Below are 20,469 nucleotides of genomic sequence, written 5' to 3' on the forward strand. Positions count from 1 at the left end.
TGTAAACATCTCTTTATGAAGCAGAAAAGTCATCATTTCTGAATAAGAAGCAAAAGCCAATTACTGGGCTTCACTTTGGCAGTGAGAGTTGGATACTGTTATTCTAAACCGTAGATATCACTCAGTTCTACTTGATTGGTTACTTATGCTTTCAAAATCTGTAAAAGTTATTACATAATCGTATGAAAAATATTTTTGTCCATTTATCCATTTATATATATATTTTCCACTTCTCTGTGGTACCTTCTCTGAGTGATTTCATATAAGAGTCGAAAATGGAAATGAAATGTGAAAGCTAAATTTTATCTTCTGTAATGTGAACAGCTTGTGATTTCAGAGGAAATCAAGTCACTGAGAATAGAATGTATTCCCCACAAGTATTTTCAACCCTTCCCACCATTCCACCCAAAGGATTCCTGTCAAGGACAATGGCAACCCCCATGTTGCCAAATTCAATAGTTATTTCTCGATCAGATTGGAAGCTGTCTCATCTCTCAGCAGTGTTTGAAACGACTGATATTCTGTCTTCTTGGCCCTTTTTCTTCCCCTTGTTCTGGGGATAGCTCCTCTTCTCTGTTTTCTTTTTACTGAAGCCACTGCTCTTTCTCATCTGCTTTTCTTTGCTCCCTAAATGTCTGGCCCCAGGAGGGCCCTGGTCTCAGCCCCCAGGCTGTGCTCTTCATCACCTGCATTTCTTCTCTCAATTCTCTTCTCCAGACTCTGACTCTAAGAAGCATCTCTGCACTAACATCCACGAATGGCTGGAAAGAGCCCTGAATCTTTCTTCTGATTCATGAAGCTCTAACTTGCTGGACACCTTCACAAGGATGCCTCCCAGGCTTCTTGCATTCAAAACCCTGGTTCCTAGTCTCCAAGCAGAAACACATGCTACCTCCAAAGTAACATGCTAACGGGAGGCTTGGAAGGGTAGGAGAGCAGAGCAACAAACAATCCCCTAAGTTTAGAGAAGGGGTGGACAGACGTTATAATGACTAATGAATGACTTCATTTCCCTGTGCCTCAGTTCCCTCACCTAAAAAGTGAAGTCATCTGAGTTGCCTCCTGGGGCTGCTGTAAAGAATGGATGAGATAACTCATGTAGTCCTTAGCCAAGCGACAGGCACTTAGGCACTAAATGCCTAAGTAGCTATAGTTACTACTGTATATAAAATAGATGATAAGCAAGCATCTACTGTATATAGCACAGGGACCTGTGCTCAATCCTCTGTAATAACCTAAATGGGAAAAGAATTTGTATATGTGTAACTGAGTCACTGGGCTGTATACCTGAAATTAACATAACACTGCAAATCAACTATATTCCAATATAAGATAAAAAATTAACTAAAAAATATTAGCTGTTACTGGGGATAAAATAACAAAAACAATAAAAAGACACAAAACATTTGGAACAGTTTTATTTCCTTTCCTCCATGGGCTTCTGCTGTTTTAGGAAAGGGCAACTGCATTTTACCAATTGTTCAGTCTTAGTCTTTGGGGTTACCTTTGATTCTGCTCTCTCATGCCTCCATCCTGATCCCAAAAAATCCTGGAAGAGACTTTGAAATTATATTTGGAATCTGACTATTTCTTACCCACTCGACTACTACTACCCAAGTCAGAATTCCCATCAACTGTTGTCCAGATCACAGCACTGGCCTCCTAACAGGCTGCTCTTTTCTTCTTTCTGTCCTCTCTATTCTCCAGGCATGAACCGAAGTGATGTTCTTACTATCCGTTCTGTGTCAGGTGAAGCAGCTCCTTCAATGGCTCTCTACTTCATTGAAAGCAAAAGCCAAAGTCTTACGCACTGAGTCCCTGGACTTCCCGACCTCTTCTCTGCCTGTCACCCTTGGATTGGTCAGCCTGGCCACACTGGCCTCCCTACTGCTTTCACACACACCAGGGATGCACCTGTCCTTGGGGCTTACACTGGTTTTCTCTTTCCACCCAGATAGTGAAAGTCTGCCTACTCTTTAATTCCTGTAAGTTTCTGCTCAAAACTCTGCCTATTTTTGTCCATAGCACTTACTGTCAACTGATGCATATTTTCCAAATACACTTTCAGTCTGCTTCTTTCTCTCCTTCCTTTTATTCCCACTGCAATGAATATAAATTCAGTGAGAGCAGGATCTTTGGTTTATTTAGAGAGGCACCTGGTACATGGTAGTTCAGTCCAGCGGCTCAGTTGTGTCCAACTCTTTGCGACCCCATGGATTGCAGCACGCCAGGCTTCCCTGTCCATCACCAACTCCCAAAGTTTGCTCAAACTCATGTCCATTGAGTCCATGATGCCATCTAACCATCTCATCCTCTGTGATCCCCTTTTCCTCCTGCCTTCAATCTTTCCCAGCATCAGGGTCTTTTCCAATGAGTTAGTTCTTTGTATCAGGTGGCCAAGGTATTGGAGTTTCAGCTTCAGCATCAGTCCTTTCAACGAATATTTGGGACTGATTTCCTTTAGGATTGACTGTTTTGATTTCCTTGTAGTTCAAGGGACTCTCAAGAGTCTTCTCCAACACCATAGTTCAAAAGCATCAATTTTTTGGCACTCAGCTTTCTTTATGGTCCAACTCGCACATCCATATACGACTATTGGAAAAACCACAGCTTTGACTATATGGACCTTTGTCAGTAAAGTAATGTCTCTACTTTTTAATATACTGTCTAGGTTGGCCATAGCTTTTTCTCCAAGCAGCAGGCATCTTTTAATTTCATGGCTGCAGTCACCATCTGCAGTGATTTCGGAGCCCAAGAAAATAAAGTCTGTCACTGTTTCCATTGTTTCCCTATACATTTGTGATGAAGTGATGGGACTGAATACCATGATCTTCATTTTTTGAATACTGAGTTTTAAGCCAGCTTTTTCGCTCTCCTCTTTCACTTTCATCAAGAGGCTCTTTAGTTCCTCTTTGCTTTCTGCCATTAAGGTGGTGTCATCTGTATATCTGAGGTTATTGATATTTCTCCTGGCAATCTTGATTCCAGCTTGTGCTTCATCCAGCCCAGCATTTCTCATGATGTACTCTGCATATAAGGTAAATAAGCAGGATGATAATATATAGCCTTGACATACTCCTTTCCTAATTCGGATCCAGTCCAAATTGGGGACTGGACAACTCCAACTGTTCCTTCTTGACCTGCAAACAGATTTCTCAGGAGGCAGGTAAGGTGGTCTGGTATTCCCATCTCTTTAAAAATTTTCCCATTTGTTGTGATCCACACAGTCAAAGGCTTTAGGGTAGTCAATGAAGCAGAAGTATGTTTTTTTCTGGAATTCTCTAGCTTTTTCTATGATCCAATGGATGTTGCAATTTGATCTCTGGTTCCTCTGCCTTTTCTAAATCTGCTTGAACATCTGGACGTTCTCAGTTCATGTGCTGTTGAAGCCCAGCTTGGAGAATTTTGAGCATTACTTTGCTGGCGTATAAGATGAGTGCAATTGTGCAGTAGTTTGAGCATTCTTTGGCATTGCTTTTCTTTGGGATTGGAATGAAAACTGACCTTTTCTAGTCCTGTGGCCACTGCTGAGTTTTCCAATTTTGCTGGCATATTGAGTGCAGCACTTCCACAGCATCATCTTTTAGGACTTGAAATAGCTCAACTGGAATTCCATCACCTCTACTAACTTTATTCATAGTGATGCTTCTTAAGGCTCACTTGACTTCACACTCCAGGATGTCTGGCTCTAGGTGAGTGATCACACCATCGTGGTTATCCGGGTCAATAAGATCTTTTTTGTATAGTTCTTCTGTGTATTCCTGCCACCTCTTCTTAATATCTTCTACTTCTGTTAGGTCCATACTGTTTCTGTCCTTTATTGTGCCCATCTTTGCATGACATGTTCCCTTGGTATCTCTAATTTTCTTGAAGAGTTCTCTAGTCTTTCCCATTCTATTGTTTTCCTCTATTTCTTTGTATTGATTACTTAGGAAGGATTTATTATCTCTCCTTGCTATTCTTTGGAACTCTGCATTCAGATGGATATATCTTTCCTTTTCTCCTTTGTCTTTAGCTTCTCTTCTTTTCTCAGCTCTTTGTAAGGACTTCTCAGACAACCATTTTGCCTTTTTGTGTTTCTTCTTCTTGGGGATGGTTCTGATCACTGCTTCTCATACAATGTTATGAACCTCCTTCCATAGTTCTTGAGGCACTCTATCTACCAGATCTAATCCCTTCAATCTATTTGTCACTTCCAATGTATAATCATAAGGGATTTGATTTAGGTCATACCTGAAAGTTCTAGTGTTTTCCTCTATTTTCTTCAATTTAAGTCTGAATTTGGCAATAAGGAGTTCATAATCTGAGCCACAGTCAGCTCCCAGTCTTGTTTTTGCTGACTGTATAGAGCTTCTCCATCTTTGGCTGCAAAGAATATAATCAATCTGATTTCAGTATTGATCATCTGGTGATGTCCATGTGTAGAATGGTCTCTTGTTTTATTGGAGGAGGGTGTTTGTGATGATCAGTGTGTTCTGTTGGCAAAAGCCTGTTAGCCTTTGTACTGCTTCATTTTGTACTCCAAGGCTAAACTTGCCTGTTATTCCAGGTAGCTCTCAACTTCCTACTTTTGCATTCCAGTCCCCTATGATGAAAAGGACATCTTTTTTGGGTGTTAGTTCTAGAAGGTTTTGTAGGTCTTCATAGGACTGTTCAACTTCAGCTTCTTTAGCATTACTGGTTGGGGCATAGACTTGGATTGCTGTGATATTGAATGGTTTGCCTTGGAAACAAACAGAGATCATTCTGTTGTTTTTGAGATGGCACCCAAGTACTGCATTTGGATGCTTCTGTTGACTATGAGGGCTACTCCACTTCCTCTAAGGGATTCTTCTTTGGTCCCACCCTTTAGAACAAGACCCAGATTCCCCCACAGCCAGTCCCTCCCATCAGGAAGCTTCCACACGCCTCTTATCCTTATCCATCAGAGGGCAGACAGAATGGAAACCACAATTACAGAAAACTAACCAAACTGATCACTTGGATCACAGCCTTGTCTAATTCAATGAAACTATGAGCCATGCTGTGTAGGGCCACCCAAGACCAACATGTCACGGTGGAGAGTTCTGACAAAATGTGGTCTACTGGAGAAGGGAATGGCAAACTGCTTTAGTATTCTTGCCTTGAGAACCCCATGAACAGTATGAAAAGGCAAAAAGATATGACACTGAAAGATGAATTCCTCAGGTCGGTAGGTGCCCAATATGCTACTGGAGAAGAGTGGAGAAATAGCTCTAGAACGACTGAAGAGGCTGAGCTAAAGTGAAACAATGCCCAGCTGTGGATGTGACTGGTGATGGAAGTAAAGTTCGATGCTGTAAAGGACAATTTTGCATAGGAACCTGGAATGTTAGGTCTATGAATCAAGGTAAATAGGTACATAGTAGGTATTCAATAAAACAGAGCAAATGAATGAAATGATATGTGATTTGTTTTCTGAGCATCTCTAAAAAAAGTATAAACATCTTATGAATCACAGGAGGTAATCATTGACTTGGATCGCCAATAATCATAAGACTCATGAAGAAAGTTCATATTTTTAAAACTTACAATTATCCATCCAGAATATTATGGGTGGTGGTAACCCAATTGGTGGTCTGCAGGGAAGGACCAAAGACTGGCCATTTCGAAGTATTATTGGTTCAAGCTTTTCTTTGGTCCACAACGGTGACCCTAATAAAATAAAATAATAACTTCTAAGTTATTTCTGCACTGGAAAACAAAAAAAGCACTATAAAGAAAGATAAACCAAACTTGTAGAGAAATAGTAACTTGGAATTTTTGGAAATTAAGATAAATTTTTCAAAAAATGATATTCATAGGATAAGTTCTAAGTCAGCAAGTCCATTTCTAAGAATTTACATTAAATAAATACTTGAAGATACACAATGATTTTGTTAAAAGCATACTTTTCACAAAAGAACAAAAAACATTTATATATGTAAAAAGATTTGTGAAAGAAATAATGGTAAAGCTATACTTTTGAATAAAATAGTGTTAGATGTTGTATAAAGACAGTTAAACAATAAGTATAAGATTAATATAATAAACATGATATGTAGATAAGCCAAAAAGGTTACAAATTCAGAATGAGTTTGTTTTCAATATGTACACACTTATCTGCCTAGGTAAAAATATAAAAAACAGTAATTTCCTTGAATGAAAGGATTCGTGAACAATTTTTACATTTCTTTTTTGTTCATTTGTAGTTGATTTGTTCTGTAAAGAACAAATATTATACACATAATTGAAAAAAGCTTTAAAAATGATCAGACTTTCAAATGGCCACTGTTCTTTAAATACATGTTCCTGGGCTGTTGAGAGGATGTACTGACTATTGCAAAAAGAGTTACAATAATATGAAGATGATGAGGCCACTCTGTTTCCAGTGAAATTTTGATATAAAAATGTTTAAAGAAATATATGCACTCTAATGTTCATGTTCATAGCAACATTATTTACAATAGCTAAGATACGGAAGCAACCTAAGTGTCCATCAACAGATGACTGGATAAAGAAGTCGTGTGTGTGTGTGTGTGACATATAATGAAATATTGGGCTTCCCTGGGGCTCAGATGGTAAAGAACCTGCCTGCAATGCAGGAGACCTGGGTTCAACCCTGGGTCAGAAAGATTCCCTGGAGAAGGGAATGGCTACCCACTCCAGTACTATTGCCTGGAGAATTCCTTGGACTGAGGAGCCTGGTAGGCTATAGTCCATGGGGTCGCAAGAGTCAGACATGACTGAACAACTAACACTTTCCCTTTCACACAGTGGAATATTACTCAGCCATAAAACAGAGTGAAAATTTGCCACCTGCAGCAACATAGATGGACTTGTAGGGCACTGTGATAAGTGAAATGGGTCTCTTTGTACAGAGCGAGACAAACAGATGATATCATTTATATGTGGAATCTAAAAAATATAACAAATTAGTGAATATAACAAAACGGCAGTGGACTCACAGACATATACTCACTCACAAACGAGTGGCTCCCAGTGGGAAGAGGGAAGAGGAGAGAGGCAATGTAGGGGAAGGAGTTAAGAACTACAAACTACTGTGCATAAAATAAGTTACAAGGATATATTACATAACACAGGAAATATAACCAATTTTTATAATATTTTTAAATGGAAATGGGAGAAAATAATAGCAAATGAAGCAACTGACAAACAACTAATCTCAAAAATATACAAGCAACTCCTGCAGCTCAATTCCAGAAAAATAAACTACCCAATCAAAAAATGGGCCAAAGAACTAAATAGACATTTCTCCAAAGAAGACATACAGATGGCTAACAAACACATGAAAAGATGCTCAACATCACTCATTATCAGAGAAATGCAAATCAAAACCACAATGAGGTATCATTTCACGCCAGTCAGAATGGCTGCGATCCAAAAGTCTATAAGCAATAAATGCTGGATAGGATGTGGAGAAAAGGGAACCCTCTTACACTGTTGGTGGGAATGCAAATTAGTACAGCCACTATGGAGAACAGTGTGGAGATGCCTTAAAAAACTGGAAAAAGAACTGCCATACGACCCAGCAATCCCACTGCTGGGCATACACACTGAGGAAACCACAAGGGAAAGAGACACGTGTACCCCAATGTTCATCACAGCACTGTTTATAATAGCCAGGACATGGAAGCAACCTAGATGTCCATCAGCAGATGAATGGATAAGAAAGCTGTGGTACATATACACAATGGAGTATTACTCAGCCATTAAAAAGAATACATTTGAATCAGTTCTAATGAGGTGGATGAAACTGGAGCCTATTATACAGAGTGAAGTAAGCCAGAAAGAAAAACACCAATACAGTATACTAACGCATATATATGGAATTTAGAAAGATGGTAACAACAACCCTGTATGCGAGACAGCAAAAGAGACACAGATGTATAGAACAGTCTTTTGGACTCTGTGGGAGAGGCGGGCGGGGGGATGATTTGGGAGAATGGCATTAAAACATGTACAATATCATATAAGAAATGAATCGCCAGTCCGGGTTCGATGCAGGATACAGGAAGCTTGGGGCTGGTGCATTGGGATGACTCGGAGGGATGGTGTGGGGAGGGAGGTGGGAGGCGGGTTCAGGATGGGGAACATGTGTACACCCGTGGTGGATGCATGTTGATGTATGGCAAAACCAATACAATATTGTAAAGTAAAAAAATAATAATAATAAAAAATAAAAAAAGAAGTAAACTCCCCCCCCCAAAAATGGAGTATAACCTTTAAAATTGTGAATCATTATATTATATACATATAACCTATATAATAAAGTACATCAACCATACTTCAATTAAAAAATGTTTAAAGAAGTAACACTTATACCTCAATTACCCATTTTATATTGAATTTATCTCCATCTGACTATATGGACTATGCTTGTACATAAGATTCAGGAGAAATCAATGATTAGATCAATCTGAGGAAGAAGCATTTTTCTTACCCCTGGTGATTTATTCTGGACTTCTACAAAAGACACACTGGTTTGGCAAAACATTAGGCTGACGAATTGGGCAAAGTGGAAAAGGGTGACGATTTTCATGCAAAATAAAGTCAGAGTATTGGCATCGGTGCCGCTGCCTTCTTGTAAGGGTTATTTGGATGATGTAACAGATGCTGGTGTTGGAGCCAGACTTTACAAAGGGTCCTGTTCAGCGAACAGGTCTGACTTACTGGATGGACGGATGACAATGTTATTAGAAATCGCAGCCCCGCGTTCGTTCCTGGCTGTACACTGATAGACTCCTTCATAGGTCTCTGCTTTCCCCTCGCTCATGATGTTGATTGTGAGGGTTCCTGAGCCAGGCTTCATGGTGACGAGAGGGTCTTTATCTATGTCAAAATGAGTCCCATTTCGGGTCCAGGAAAAGCTGCCAGGCACACAGAGGATTAAGCTTGTTAACAGTCCAGAAAAACAGGATTACTTGCTCTTTAACAAATTCCTTGTAGTTTTATGAGTTTCTGAATAATTATACTTTAATATTCAATAAAAGCAATTTCATTGAATCGTGACTTAGAAAAAAGTGCTGACCATATATACTAAGGTACATGTCTTCATCAGAAGTACCAAAATCTGACTCAATAAAGAAACCATGCATACAAATTGCCTGTCATTTTTCAAAGAAAATATTGTAAGTAGGTCACCAAGGCACATCTTCTTAGAGCTTTATTAGCATTTTTATTGTAAACTCCATTGTTTATAGAATTGATAACCTGTCTATGAAAATTTGCTCCAGGGTGAAGTGTAACATGAAAGGCCTTTACAAGTACTAATATATGTGTATATTATAAGTGATCAGACTAGTGTCAAGTTACCACGAGGCAAAGTGTGAGTTGGGAGGAGAGGAAGACACTTGAATTCAATGGTATTTTAAATGTCAGGTTTCATTTAAAAAGTGCCCATTCTATATAAAATATATTTGAGAATTTTTAATCTAGAGATGATTTTGTAAATTTCTGGGAAAGTATTTCAAATTGGCAACTAAAAGCCTTCTTTTTCAGCTTTGTTTATATAAAATAAATGACTGCCTTATATAAAAGCCACAGAGGTCATGTAATCAAAGACTTGGTAACTGGTTACAAATGAACAATGGCCATGCTCTTACACAAGTATTAATTTCTAAACTTTTCCAAGCCCTCTTGGATTTCCCTTCCCACTGTTTATCCATTTAGTGGCAGTTGTCACACCTCCTAGGGCAGGAGGCAGTGGTAGCAGATGCTACTGGCTTATGGTAAATAGAGATTAAGGATGCTGTAAAATATCCTACAATGCACAGGAGAGCTCTGCCTTCATAACAAAAAATTATCCAGCCCAAAATATCAACAGAGCTAAGGTGGAGAAATCCTGCCTAACAGGGAGTTATAGGAAGTATTAAGTGAGTGTTAAAGTGAAGGGGACACTGTCCATCAAAGGACATTGCATTGGGGCTTAAGCACTCAAAAGTTTCTAATAATACAGCAGAACAGATTGTTTTAAGCCAGCCTTTGATGGAAATTTTTGATATCCTTAGGTATTTACTGCCAGTTAATTTTTTCCTCTGTGCCAGTCTGTGGTAGATTAGTAAGGCTGGTCATAGACAAACTCAGAAATACAATATTGAGAAAATCTCCTTTCTATTTTATAACTTTAAAAATTCCACATTATATGTCCATAATAATCATCCAATTCTTGAAAACTTCCATATATTACTGGATAAGTTACAGATCACCCACTAAGGAGGTGTGGAACCTGGATAAGGTTACCTAGCATTATTGGGCGTCAGTTTTCCCTCTATAAAATATATTGGCTGGACAAGATAATGTTTAATGTTTTTCCCAAGTCTAAAATGCTCTGCAGTGCTCATGCCAAGATACATATGAAGCGTCCTGAACTCTGCCATGTTTGGAAAACCACTTGGGGCTATTTTATAGATTTCGAGAGAGCTAGGAGAGATCTTAGAAGTTGTGTAATTCAGCGTCTTTATTTTATAGATAAAGACACCAAGGCCCATACAGAAGGAATTTGCCCGTGTCACAGGCTGTCAGAAGGCTCTCATGACATCTCCCCACAATTTTTTAGCATGTCACACATAAAGCTATCAGTATGGAAATGCAACCACCTGGGTTTTTAGGAAGAATCAACTGAATTTAATTAAAAGCAGAAAGACAAAACAATGAACCTACAGACATTATTAAATGACACCTTAATAATAGGTGAAAGTGTGAAAGTGAAAGTGTTTGTCGCTCAGTCGTGTCTGACTCTCTTTGACTCCATGGACCGTAGTCCGCCAGGCTTCTCTGTTCATGGGATTCTCCAGGCAAGAATACTGGAGTGGGTTGCAATTCCCTTCTCCAGGGGATTGTCCTTACCCAGGGATCTATCAGTGCTTCTTTTCAGTATTATAATAACAGAAAGCACACCTACCTTGGAGAAGGTTTCCCCTTTGCCTCACACTGGATTACAATATTCTCTCGAGGGTCAATAATGTAATCTTTTGGAGACTGTTGAGTGATGGTTGGTGGTTGCACCACTTAATTGTAGAAAGAAGAACAATGGATAGAAATAAATTATTTAATATTGTAATAGTAATCATTTTTTTTTTCTGTATCAAAATCACTTACCCTAGACTAAATATGCTCCAAACGTTTTTAGTAATTTCTCTTGTGGCAACACACAACTCGGCAGATTTTTGGCTAAAAGACTCCTAAAATTTTGGAGTCAAGACATAACTCCCTTTTGGTAACTTTATATGTGTTCATAAAGCCCATTTTCCCACATTGAAAGTTTGGGAAATTCATTACCAATATAAGCTTAAAATTAAGATTTTCATTTCTGATGTAACAATGAGAAATTTCTCTGAGACCTTTGGTTCAAATGATGCTTTTTGATAAAATTTAAGTTACGAGGTAAATTTGCAACTTTATTAAAAAAGAGTAACTGATTTATAGTTCATTCCTGGGTTCATGTAAATGAATACACTGGTAACAAATATATTTGAGAAGCACTGTTAAAAAGATGATTAAATTAGAGACTTGACATGTCTTATTAGAGCCAGGAGGAAGGTGGCTACTAGGAACAGAGATAAAACAGGCTTATTTAGAAGAGGAATTGGGAAGCTCTCTGTTATAAGAAACAATATTCTCATTTAAGTCTTCAAAGTGCTATGTGATAATTTATTATCACATTGTAGGAAGAAACTATTCTGACTCAGAACAACTGAATCTGAAAAAAACCTGGTATCTGGACATTTGATGTTCAAGTCACTCTAAGATTACCATGCCCTCCTTCTTGTGAAATCAGAATCACAGAGTGTAGAACAGGAAGGGAAGGGAGAAATAATCTATTTTGACTTCTTCTGTTGCCTAATGCAGCAAAATAGCTTGACTTCCTAGGCAAGCAGAGAGAAGCAAAGTGTCCTGGGTGCAAGGTAACTACCTTGCACACCTCCAAAGACAGCTGTTCACACAGACCACAATGGTTCTCAATATGGTCACATCTAGAGATGATTCTGGTTGTCACACTGGGGTGGGAGTGGTCCTGGCATCTGGTGGGTAGAGGCCAGGGATGCTGCTAAAACATCTTACAGGGTACAGGACATCTTTATAATGTGAAGACTTGGTATTTGGTTCATTGAAGTTTTTCATATTTCAGACTGTCCCTTTCCTCTCCAACTATGCTCTGGGCTTCCTTTGTGAAACTTCTTCCATCTGCCAATCAAGTTATTTCCCAAAGCTTCATAACTGTTCTCTGCCTTTGTCTTTCTTTCTTGTGCGGGAACTGTGCACATGACTAAACTGACTGCTTCCATGGCTGAAAAATGTCTTATAAATCTGCAGGCATGATTCTGTTTTCTTTGTCTCCAATCTTGTGTCTATTGACCAGACAGCTCTTACTAAATATCCAGAGAACACCTAAAATACAGATCAAAAATGGAGCTCATAATTGCCATCATTTACTGTGCACCTGTTAGCTGCAGGATACTGCACAGTGTCAATTTCAACTCCCTTTAGCAAGATCCATCCCCTTCCTTATCCTAAGCCAGCTGCTCCTTTCGGCCTCTAGCACTGTCCAGGGGAGCCTCATCCTTTCCAGCCCAGTCAGTTACCGATGCTGGGTAGCAGTTTGGTCTAACAATTAAGAACTAGTCTGTCTATTATTTACCAGCTGTGAGAATTCAACCAAGTTTCTTAACTTCTGTGAGCCCTCATTTCCGTAAAGGGAAAACAGGGTTTGAAAGTGGTATCTACCTCCTAGGGTTGCTGGGAAAATCAAATAAAACTACTTGTGCAAAATTCTTAGTCCATGCCAAACTGTAATGGTTCAGCGATATTACCTGTATTTAGATTATTATCATAGTCATTTTTATTTAGACCAGCTTCACTTTGCAGAGATCCTTTAGGCTCTGGCAGTATAGAGTCTGGGATAATGGAAAGAAGCTTAGAATTCCCCACCAAGGGATCAGCAGGCATAGGTTGTGGGTAAGGGGGACTTTTAGGAGTGATTCAATCTGATTTCTTGTGCTTTTCTGCGAGTGACAGAGATGCAAGGGTGGTGGTCTCAGACCCAGAACTTAATGGAGCTGGTCTAGCTGCCACAAATCACGGCCAGGAGCTGACCATCTAGATGGAACTCTTTGAACAGTGCTGAGGTCACTGGGCAACCAACAAGGGCTATAGAGTGACAAGGGGAAAAGGTGATTTTATACAATTGTCCTGGTTAATCCAAACCAAAGGATTTTTCAAATGCTTGAAAATTATTATTATTTTTTAGGTAGATGATAGGTGGTGCCCCGCTGTCAGAGGCAGCAGTTTTAGATTAGAGCATGCCACTCAGAAAGGATGTGAGTGGGGGTTGCTTGTCTTTTGTACACTTCCAAACAAGATTCAAACTCTCTGGGCCATTTTACTGATGACATTAAGAAACACTAGTCTACCCAGTCCTGCAGATTGAGCAAGTATATGAATGAACTCTGCTGAAGTACCAGCAAGTGCCCAACTCCTATATATATCCAAAGACATGTTTTTATTCCAGCCAGCTTTTAACAGCATTTAGAACCAGAAGTTCTCTTCCAATTTTGTGGTTCTCATTGAGTTACATCAGATGTGAATGAAGCGCAGAAGTTAGTAGTGCAGAATATTGGTAAAAAAAAAAAAAAAACAGTAATACCTGAGTTCAGAATTCATGCAGGGAATATATTCAACCTGCTTCTTGGAATTTCATTGCAATGCTTAGCCACAGTAAACACACATGCTTAAAAAGACGTTAGCCATGAAAATAAAAGCGTGCATTTAATTCACAGTATTCATTCAAAAACAAAGACACAGTCAAATTTTCACACTGCCTGGTAATGACCGAAAGACACTTACAGTCTTCAAGAAGTTTTGCTTTTTCCCCATCAATATCAGCAGGTGAGTGGGCGAACAGGATTAAAGAAAACCAGATGTTAGTAATAGGAACGTTAGCACCCTGAAGATAATAGGGGCGTCTTGTCTATTTTACTTAACCTAAAAAACCAGTAGAGCAAAGGTGGAGCTGGTAAAGTAGCAAGAGAAAGAAACCCCCATTAAAGGTTTTGTTTATTCCTGAAGCAGTGATTTCTACAGAAACATAAGGGAAGAACAAAAGAGATGCTATAGGCCCAAAAAAATGATTCTTCCAGGAATAGGAATGGGTAATTCCATGCCATGCATGTTGTGCTGGACAAGTCATTATGTTCAATTTGAAAAATAGCCTAAATCTACAATTAATCTGAGTTGTCACATACTGTGTTGTGTCTGATCCTATTATTCCAGACATCACTATGCACATGGTAATGATACCTAACAATGGGACACTGCCACAAGGAGAGTGCTCCATCCAAGTCAAATCCAGCACTGATTTGAGGTTTTTCTATTTCCATGGTTAATCCCCATGTTGGTAATTGCACTTTTCAGACGGTTGACATATTTTTGCTTCAGAATGCCTCAGTCACCCAGGGCTGCTAGTACCTACCCCAAGCTGCAGAAGAAGTGAAAGGAACTGGGGCAGGAAGAAACTGCATTAGCATGCAATTCACATGATTCCGCTGTGCTGCCTGTCATTACTACTTGCAAAGGTTAATGCAGGAGCGCCTGGGTTGTCTGTGACTTTCTTTTCATCATGGTTCTGCCTCTTCTCCATTAGCAGCAATAATTGAGTTAGCCGTAGGTGACTGTTTCCCTCTGATTGTTAGATTGAGCAGTCAGATTAAGGGAGAATATATTTAACACAAGAGAGAACAAAAGCATTTCTCTCAATGCTTTTCTCTCACTTCTACATATCTGCTAGGGCAAATGCTTACTTAGGCATTCAAACTCCAATGGGCTTAACCAATCATATCTTTTTTTTTTTTAATTGAAATTAAAGTCACTGAATGAATATCTTTTGAAAAGAAGTTGAATGTTGCATTTTCTTATACTTTAAAGATGCACAGCAAAGGGAGTCAACAAAGCATGGGGCCCATCACATCTCTTCTTCCCGTTGGCAGTTGCAATCTCTTTGGTTAAAAAAAAAAAAAAATGACATCACAACAATTGAATTGCCCCAGGAAAGTGTTATCTTCCTTGCACCTTGGAAAGCTTGCCAAACAGATGTTCTATTCAAGAAGCTAATGGATTTAAAGAGGTCATGTAGATTAGGGATAAAGAATAAATCAATTCTGAAGTACAGTAATTGTCCAGATTTGAAATTCTGCTTTCCATTGCAGGAAAAGGAACCCGTTGGCACTTAGCATTATCTGTAAGTTTTCAGATGCCACCCAGCTCGGGGACAGGGCAGCATATATGGTGCTTTATTGAGGAAAGGGTGAGCTCCTATAGTAGCTGTTACTTGCTCCATTATAAATAGCAATTTTGCTGAAGACTTGTTTTATTCTCAACATTGACATCTTGGTCTTTAATCACCATTTTTAAAACAAAGACCTTTCACTAGGCTTTGATAAGAAACATTTTCTAGCTCTAAACTCATACTTAAGATTCAAAACTCAAAAGTGAACTTTGCCTTGTCTGAGTCAAGAGAAATGAGTCGGGGGTAGTCTGGGGATACGGAGGGGCGTGGGGTTGGCTGAGAGATGATCATTTTGCTCTCAGCATATGAAGGGAGAAGATGGAGAGGTGGGAAGGGGATAAACGGGGAGGTGGGCGGTAATCCGTGATCATTCTTTTTATTGGCGTATAGTTGCTTTACAATTCTGTTAGTCTCTGCCGTACAACATCGTGAGTCAGCTAAATGTTTACATATATTCCCTCTTTTTGAGCCTCCTTCCCCATCCCACCCCTCTAGGTCATCACAGAGCCCCGAGCTCCCTGAGCCACACAGCAGCTTCTCTCTAGCTATCTATTTCACACCTGGCAGTGGACACGTGTCAACGCTACTCTCTCAGTTCGTCCCTCCCTCTCCTTCCCTGCCTGTGTCCAAAAGCAATTCCTGCAGGATGGCTTCTATAAAAAGATGCCTGTTGGGAAGATCAGCTCACACTTCACTCCTTCTTGGGCCAGCCCCCTCAGAGGTACACCAAAAAGGACCTGAAGGGAGGGAAAGACTGACAGGGAGGGGACCATGTGTCTGACCCATTCGATGGCCTTTTCTAGAGTCTGATTCTTTTTTTTCCTAGGGACTGATTCTTTATAAACACCAGGTGCTGTTTGATTTGCTTTTCAGAATCACACAGACATGTCCTCCATCCACACTGTTCAGAGTGATGGTAAATGCCGGGGAGGTTCTGGCTCCAGGGGCTCAGAGCTTTGCAATGTTAATACTTACGATCAAGAGGGACTTCCAGGGCACTAATCATCTGGCACAGGAAGAGCATCAGTGGCGCTCTGCCTGCAGATAAGTGCTTCTTTTTCGGCATTATTTTAAGCTGCATTAGCCGAGCTCCTGCTGAGCCCCACAAGCTGAATTTCCTTTTCTTCTTTCACAAAAGATTTGTGTGCAGTGTTTCAATAATTCTCATGCAGGAAACTGAAAAAGGATAGAGGAAGAATGAGTGTAATCTTTTTTTTTTGAAAGAAGGAAATGAAGAGAGGAAGTCTGTAGTTCAGAATATCAGTTCTGTATTATACATGAACTCTAAATGGGAGCTAACTTTTAAATATTTAACTCTGAGGACTGAAAGAATCATTTATTCATAAATCAGCTAAAATTAGGTCAGAAATATTTGCAATGATGTCAAGCAAAACCTGTTAGTGCCATCCTTCTGGTTTTCCCAGTTTAAATATCTGTGTTTATATCAGAGGCTACCATGTCTCTAATAGAGCAAGAAAACTTAGCTTTAAATCGGTTAAAAGGTGTGACTTTGAAGGGGAGGCCTAATGGCTTCTCTTTTCCAGAGATTCTCTCTGTGAAAGTTCAGGGTGTGGTTGTCAATTTGTTTCAAACCTCAAACACCGATTTACTGGCAGAGCCATCAAGAATACTGGCCTTTTCCTTCTCTTACATGGACTGTGGCAACAGACACGCCTGGGCTCTGAGTTCCAGGTCTTCCTCACTGCAGCAACCCTCTGAAACAATGCTGACTAATTTTCTCAAAAGGTCTTTGGTTAAATCATCAGAGTAGTCTCATGGACCTACCCAATAAAGTTCAAATACCCTTAAACAGGTAATAAAAAACTTCAATGATCTGGTCTGAGTTTATCCTACCAACCTTATTTCCTCCTATTTCGACATAAGTTATTATTTTTGTTTGTTTGTTTGTTTGTCATTTTGATTGCCTGATTCTGCTTTTCTTTCTTGGGCCAGTCCTTCAATATGCTGTGAGTTTTCCCAACTTCTTGCCTTGGTTTATCCTACTCCTTTTACCTGGAATGTCCTCTCCATCAAATTCCCTCATCAGTGTCCAAAGGATTTCTTTATAGATCATTGAAAATGGAAACACAAGCTGACTACTCAAATAAAGTCATTTATTTCACCCTCTGAGAACCCCTGAAATTCCTTGTTTTATTCATCACGTTATTATACAGGTATATACTTTTGGGGGATATGCATGCTCTCTCCCCTACTACTTCAGGCAAAGATTGTGCCTCTCCCATCTTTGTAACCTAAAATAGTGTACCTGGCACATGAAAGTGTCTACCGTACACAAGAAAACATGAGCACAAACACAGAATGTCGGACAGGCTTCTGTCTGACAGCAGACTCCTGCGTGAAATGATGGGTATAATCTTCTCCCTAAGAGATGCGAGTGACCAATGGCTCTCTCTCAAGAAGGTAGGAGAGATGCCATTATTTTAAACTAGGGTCATTTATGCAGTTTCATTACTGAGTTATTTGTGTAATTGTGTATTTTAAAATGTCTATCTTTCCCACTCAACTGAAAACCTCCAAAGAGTAGGGACCACATCTTCCCTGTTCCCTATCATGTCCCCAGAGCTCATCACAGTGTCTGGCATATGGTAGGGAGTAAATAATATTGGCAGAAAAAAAAAAAAAAGGCATGGAAAGGGGAAAGATGAGGTTGTATTCAGAGAGGCACTCTGACCACAGTCTATCTAAGGCTATATTTATATTTATACTTATGTGCATGTATGCATGCTCAGTCATGCCTGACTCTTTGCGATCCCATGGACTGTAGCCTGCCAGGCTTCTCCGTCCTTGGGATATTCCAAGCAAGAATACTGGAGTGGGTTGCCATTTCCTCTTCCAGGGGATCTTCCCAACCCAGGGATTGAACCCATGTCTCTGGAGTCTCCTACATTGACAGGCAGATTCTTTACCATCATAGCACCTGGGAATCCCTGGTTTCCTACCAGAATTCTTCAGTTTCTTACTCAATTCAGCATTATGGTCTAAAAGTCAGAAAACTATTTATCTAAAAGTCCTTTATATAAATCCTCTTGAAGAGGAGGCATTTTTACAAAGGTAACAGAGTGAAACCATAACTGCCTATATTTACACTACTTGGTTTGAAAACCAAACTCTTATCAATCTGGTCAAATCAGTTGTCATATTACGTCTGTGTGTGGAAGAGAGCTTAAATGTATAAAAGAGAAATGAAATGATGCTGATAACATGTGTTTTGCTAGCAACTGAGTTCTGATTTGAACATGATTATAACTGTAGTTGTGTATTTCTTGCAAAACAAATATAAAAATATGCTAAACAAATGCAAAAAATTCTAAACATAGACATTATACATATATAAATATTATTTTATGAATGAAACAGCCATACTGTGTGCTTTCATTTAAGAGCCAGGAAATTTGTCTTTCTATATTACAATACATAAACATCACGATTTAAACACTGAGAGGCAGGTAGAGAAGCTCACCCAACCATTACTAACCAAAATATAAACCAGACTGTCTTTCTGTGCATGCAAAGCAGATCTACATTATTTAATCAGATTTACTTAGGTCTTTCATGATTTTTTCTGTTGAAATGCTAGTTGTGAATTTATAGATAGTCTTCAAGGAAAATAAAACATAAATGGCAAGATGACCCTAAAACAAGTCAATGATACATGCTACACATACTGAGAGAAAACTATAGAACCAAACATTGAGAAAACAAAGGGAACACCTGCCTGAATTGTGTGTCAAACTAACTGAGTTTATTCAATTTAAGTGCCTGGAATAGATGCCAGAGAACTAAAACACTTTCTAGAAGATGTACAAATAAATTGTAATGCACATAAGATCTTAAGCAACTACATACAATTTCTAAGTTCTTCATTCATTATTTGTTTCCCTGAATGCCTTAACTATTCATCCTTCAAAACAGAGAAACTATTAGACAACATCCTATAAAAGAAAGGATCATTCAACCTGCTTATCTTTTCAGAATATATATGGAATAAAATACTGCACATTAAATCACAGTGTTGTATAAAGAAAAAAATAAAAATCTTAAGAAAAACTGAGACAGCACTTACTTAAAGAGATATGAGTAAATCTTCACAATGAGAGGAGGTCATGAACTATAATAAATGAAGATGCAGTCTCTCATCAGAAGCTGTAAGCTCATTTAGACCAGTAGCCACAAAATCATCTCCAGTGTAGATTCTGTTTGGGGAGGACAAAGCAATGGCCCAGCCCATCCTCTGAATCCTGCCCATGGAAAATCACTGACTTCTCCTATGAATGCCATCACAGGTGAATAACCCAATCTCTAAGGACAGCACTAGGTCCCTGAAAGTCACAGTGAAAATCAAATACAACTACAGAAAAGTGAACTTTCTCTCTGTAAGAGGGATGGACTTTGCATGTCTCACAGAGGAAAACCACTGCTTCTGCACTCTGAGTACTGACGTCAGAGCCCTGTTCTGCCAGGAGCCCAACTGCTTTATAGTTTACCTTGGAACAATGGTCGCTCTCTTTTACGTGAGAATCATGAACCAAAACTAAATGGTTTATGCAATTACATTAAGATGAATGAAACCCCCATCTGAAATAGCATCTTGTTTAGTTAAGTTATAGGGCATGCTAGCACAACATAGTTTGTAATTTAAAAAAAATATTTGCCACAGACATTTTAAAGCATACTTGAATGAGAAAGATGATAGGTTCATCTTCAGAATACAAATCACCCCAATATTTAAAACGACATATTGTTAAAATGACCCAGAGTGATCATAAACAGGAAAGCCTTTTACTATTTTGCTTCATTTAACTCCATTCAAAGCGACTTATCACGTTACCTTTAGAATCTCTGAAACAGAAGAGAAAAAAAAAATTTCCCTTCTTTAGTAAACTTTTCACCATTAGGAAAGAAAGAAAACTTAAGGTTCCCTTATTTCTTTTGTATAAAATTCATATTAAATCATACAAGCACACGTTTTAACAAAGGTTTCATACTCATGTTGCTTACCTAAGAAGTCTTGTCGTTAGAAAGAAAAGAAAATCTTTGCTTTTCTCAAATGAGAAATGAAATTAATTTGAATGAAAAAAAAATAGCAGTTCTCTACCAGAACCAGGAGGCCATGCATTACTTACCACTTCATTCTAGCCTATTTGTAC

The 20,469-nt window shown here is 39.0% G+C and overlaps 1 protein-coding gene across 26 annotated transcripts in view; it reads right to left on the reverse strand.

Annotated features, from left to right (window-relative positions):
- NRCAM (neuronal cell adhesion molecule) overlaps positions 1 to 20,469 on the reverse strand; it is a 317,222-nt gene that overhangs the window by 76,487 nt on the left and 220,266 nt on the right. For 18 of the 26 annotated variants that reach the window (XM_070787764.1, XM_070787760.1, XM_070787756.1 and 15 more), the window contains 5 exons: positions 16,277 to 16,477; positions 13,864 to 13,881; positions 10,922 to 11,027; positions 8,692 to 8,888; positions 5,551 to 5,673 (listed from right to left, as the gene is read on the reverse strand). In XM_070787764.1, coding sequence (XP_070643865.1) covers positions 5,551 to 5,673; positions 8,692 to 8,888; positions 10,922 to 11,027; positions 13,864 to 13,881; positions 16,277 to 16,382 — 550 coding nt within the window. In that variant the 5' untranslated portion in view covers positions 16,383 to 16,477. Of the gene's footprint in view, positions 1 to 5,550; positions 5,674 to 8,691; positions 8,889 to 10,921; positions 11,028 to 13,863; positions 13,882 to 16,276; positions 16,478 to 19,385; positions 19,649 to 20,469 lie in introns of those variants that run through there. The other 8 variants (XM_070787763.1, XM_070787761.1, XM_070787780.1 and 5 more) reach the window with 2 other exon arrangements.

This window comes from Bos indicus, chromosome 4 (genome assembly GCF_029378745.1).
Source record: "Bos indicus isolate NIAB-ARS_2022 breed Sahiwal x Tharparkar chromosome 4, NIAB-ARS_B.indTharparkar_mat_pri_1.0, whole genome shotgun sequence".
Classification (NCBI taxonomy): domain Eukaryota; kingdom Metazoa; phylum Chordata; class Mammalia; order Artiodactyla; family Bovidae; genus Bos; species Bos indicus.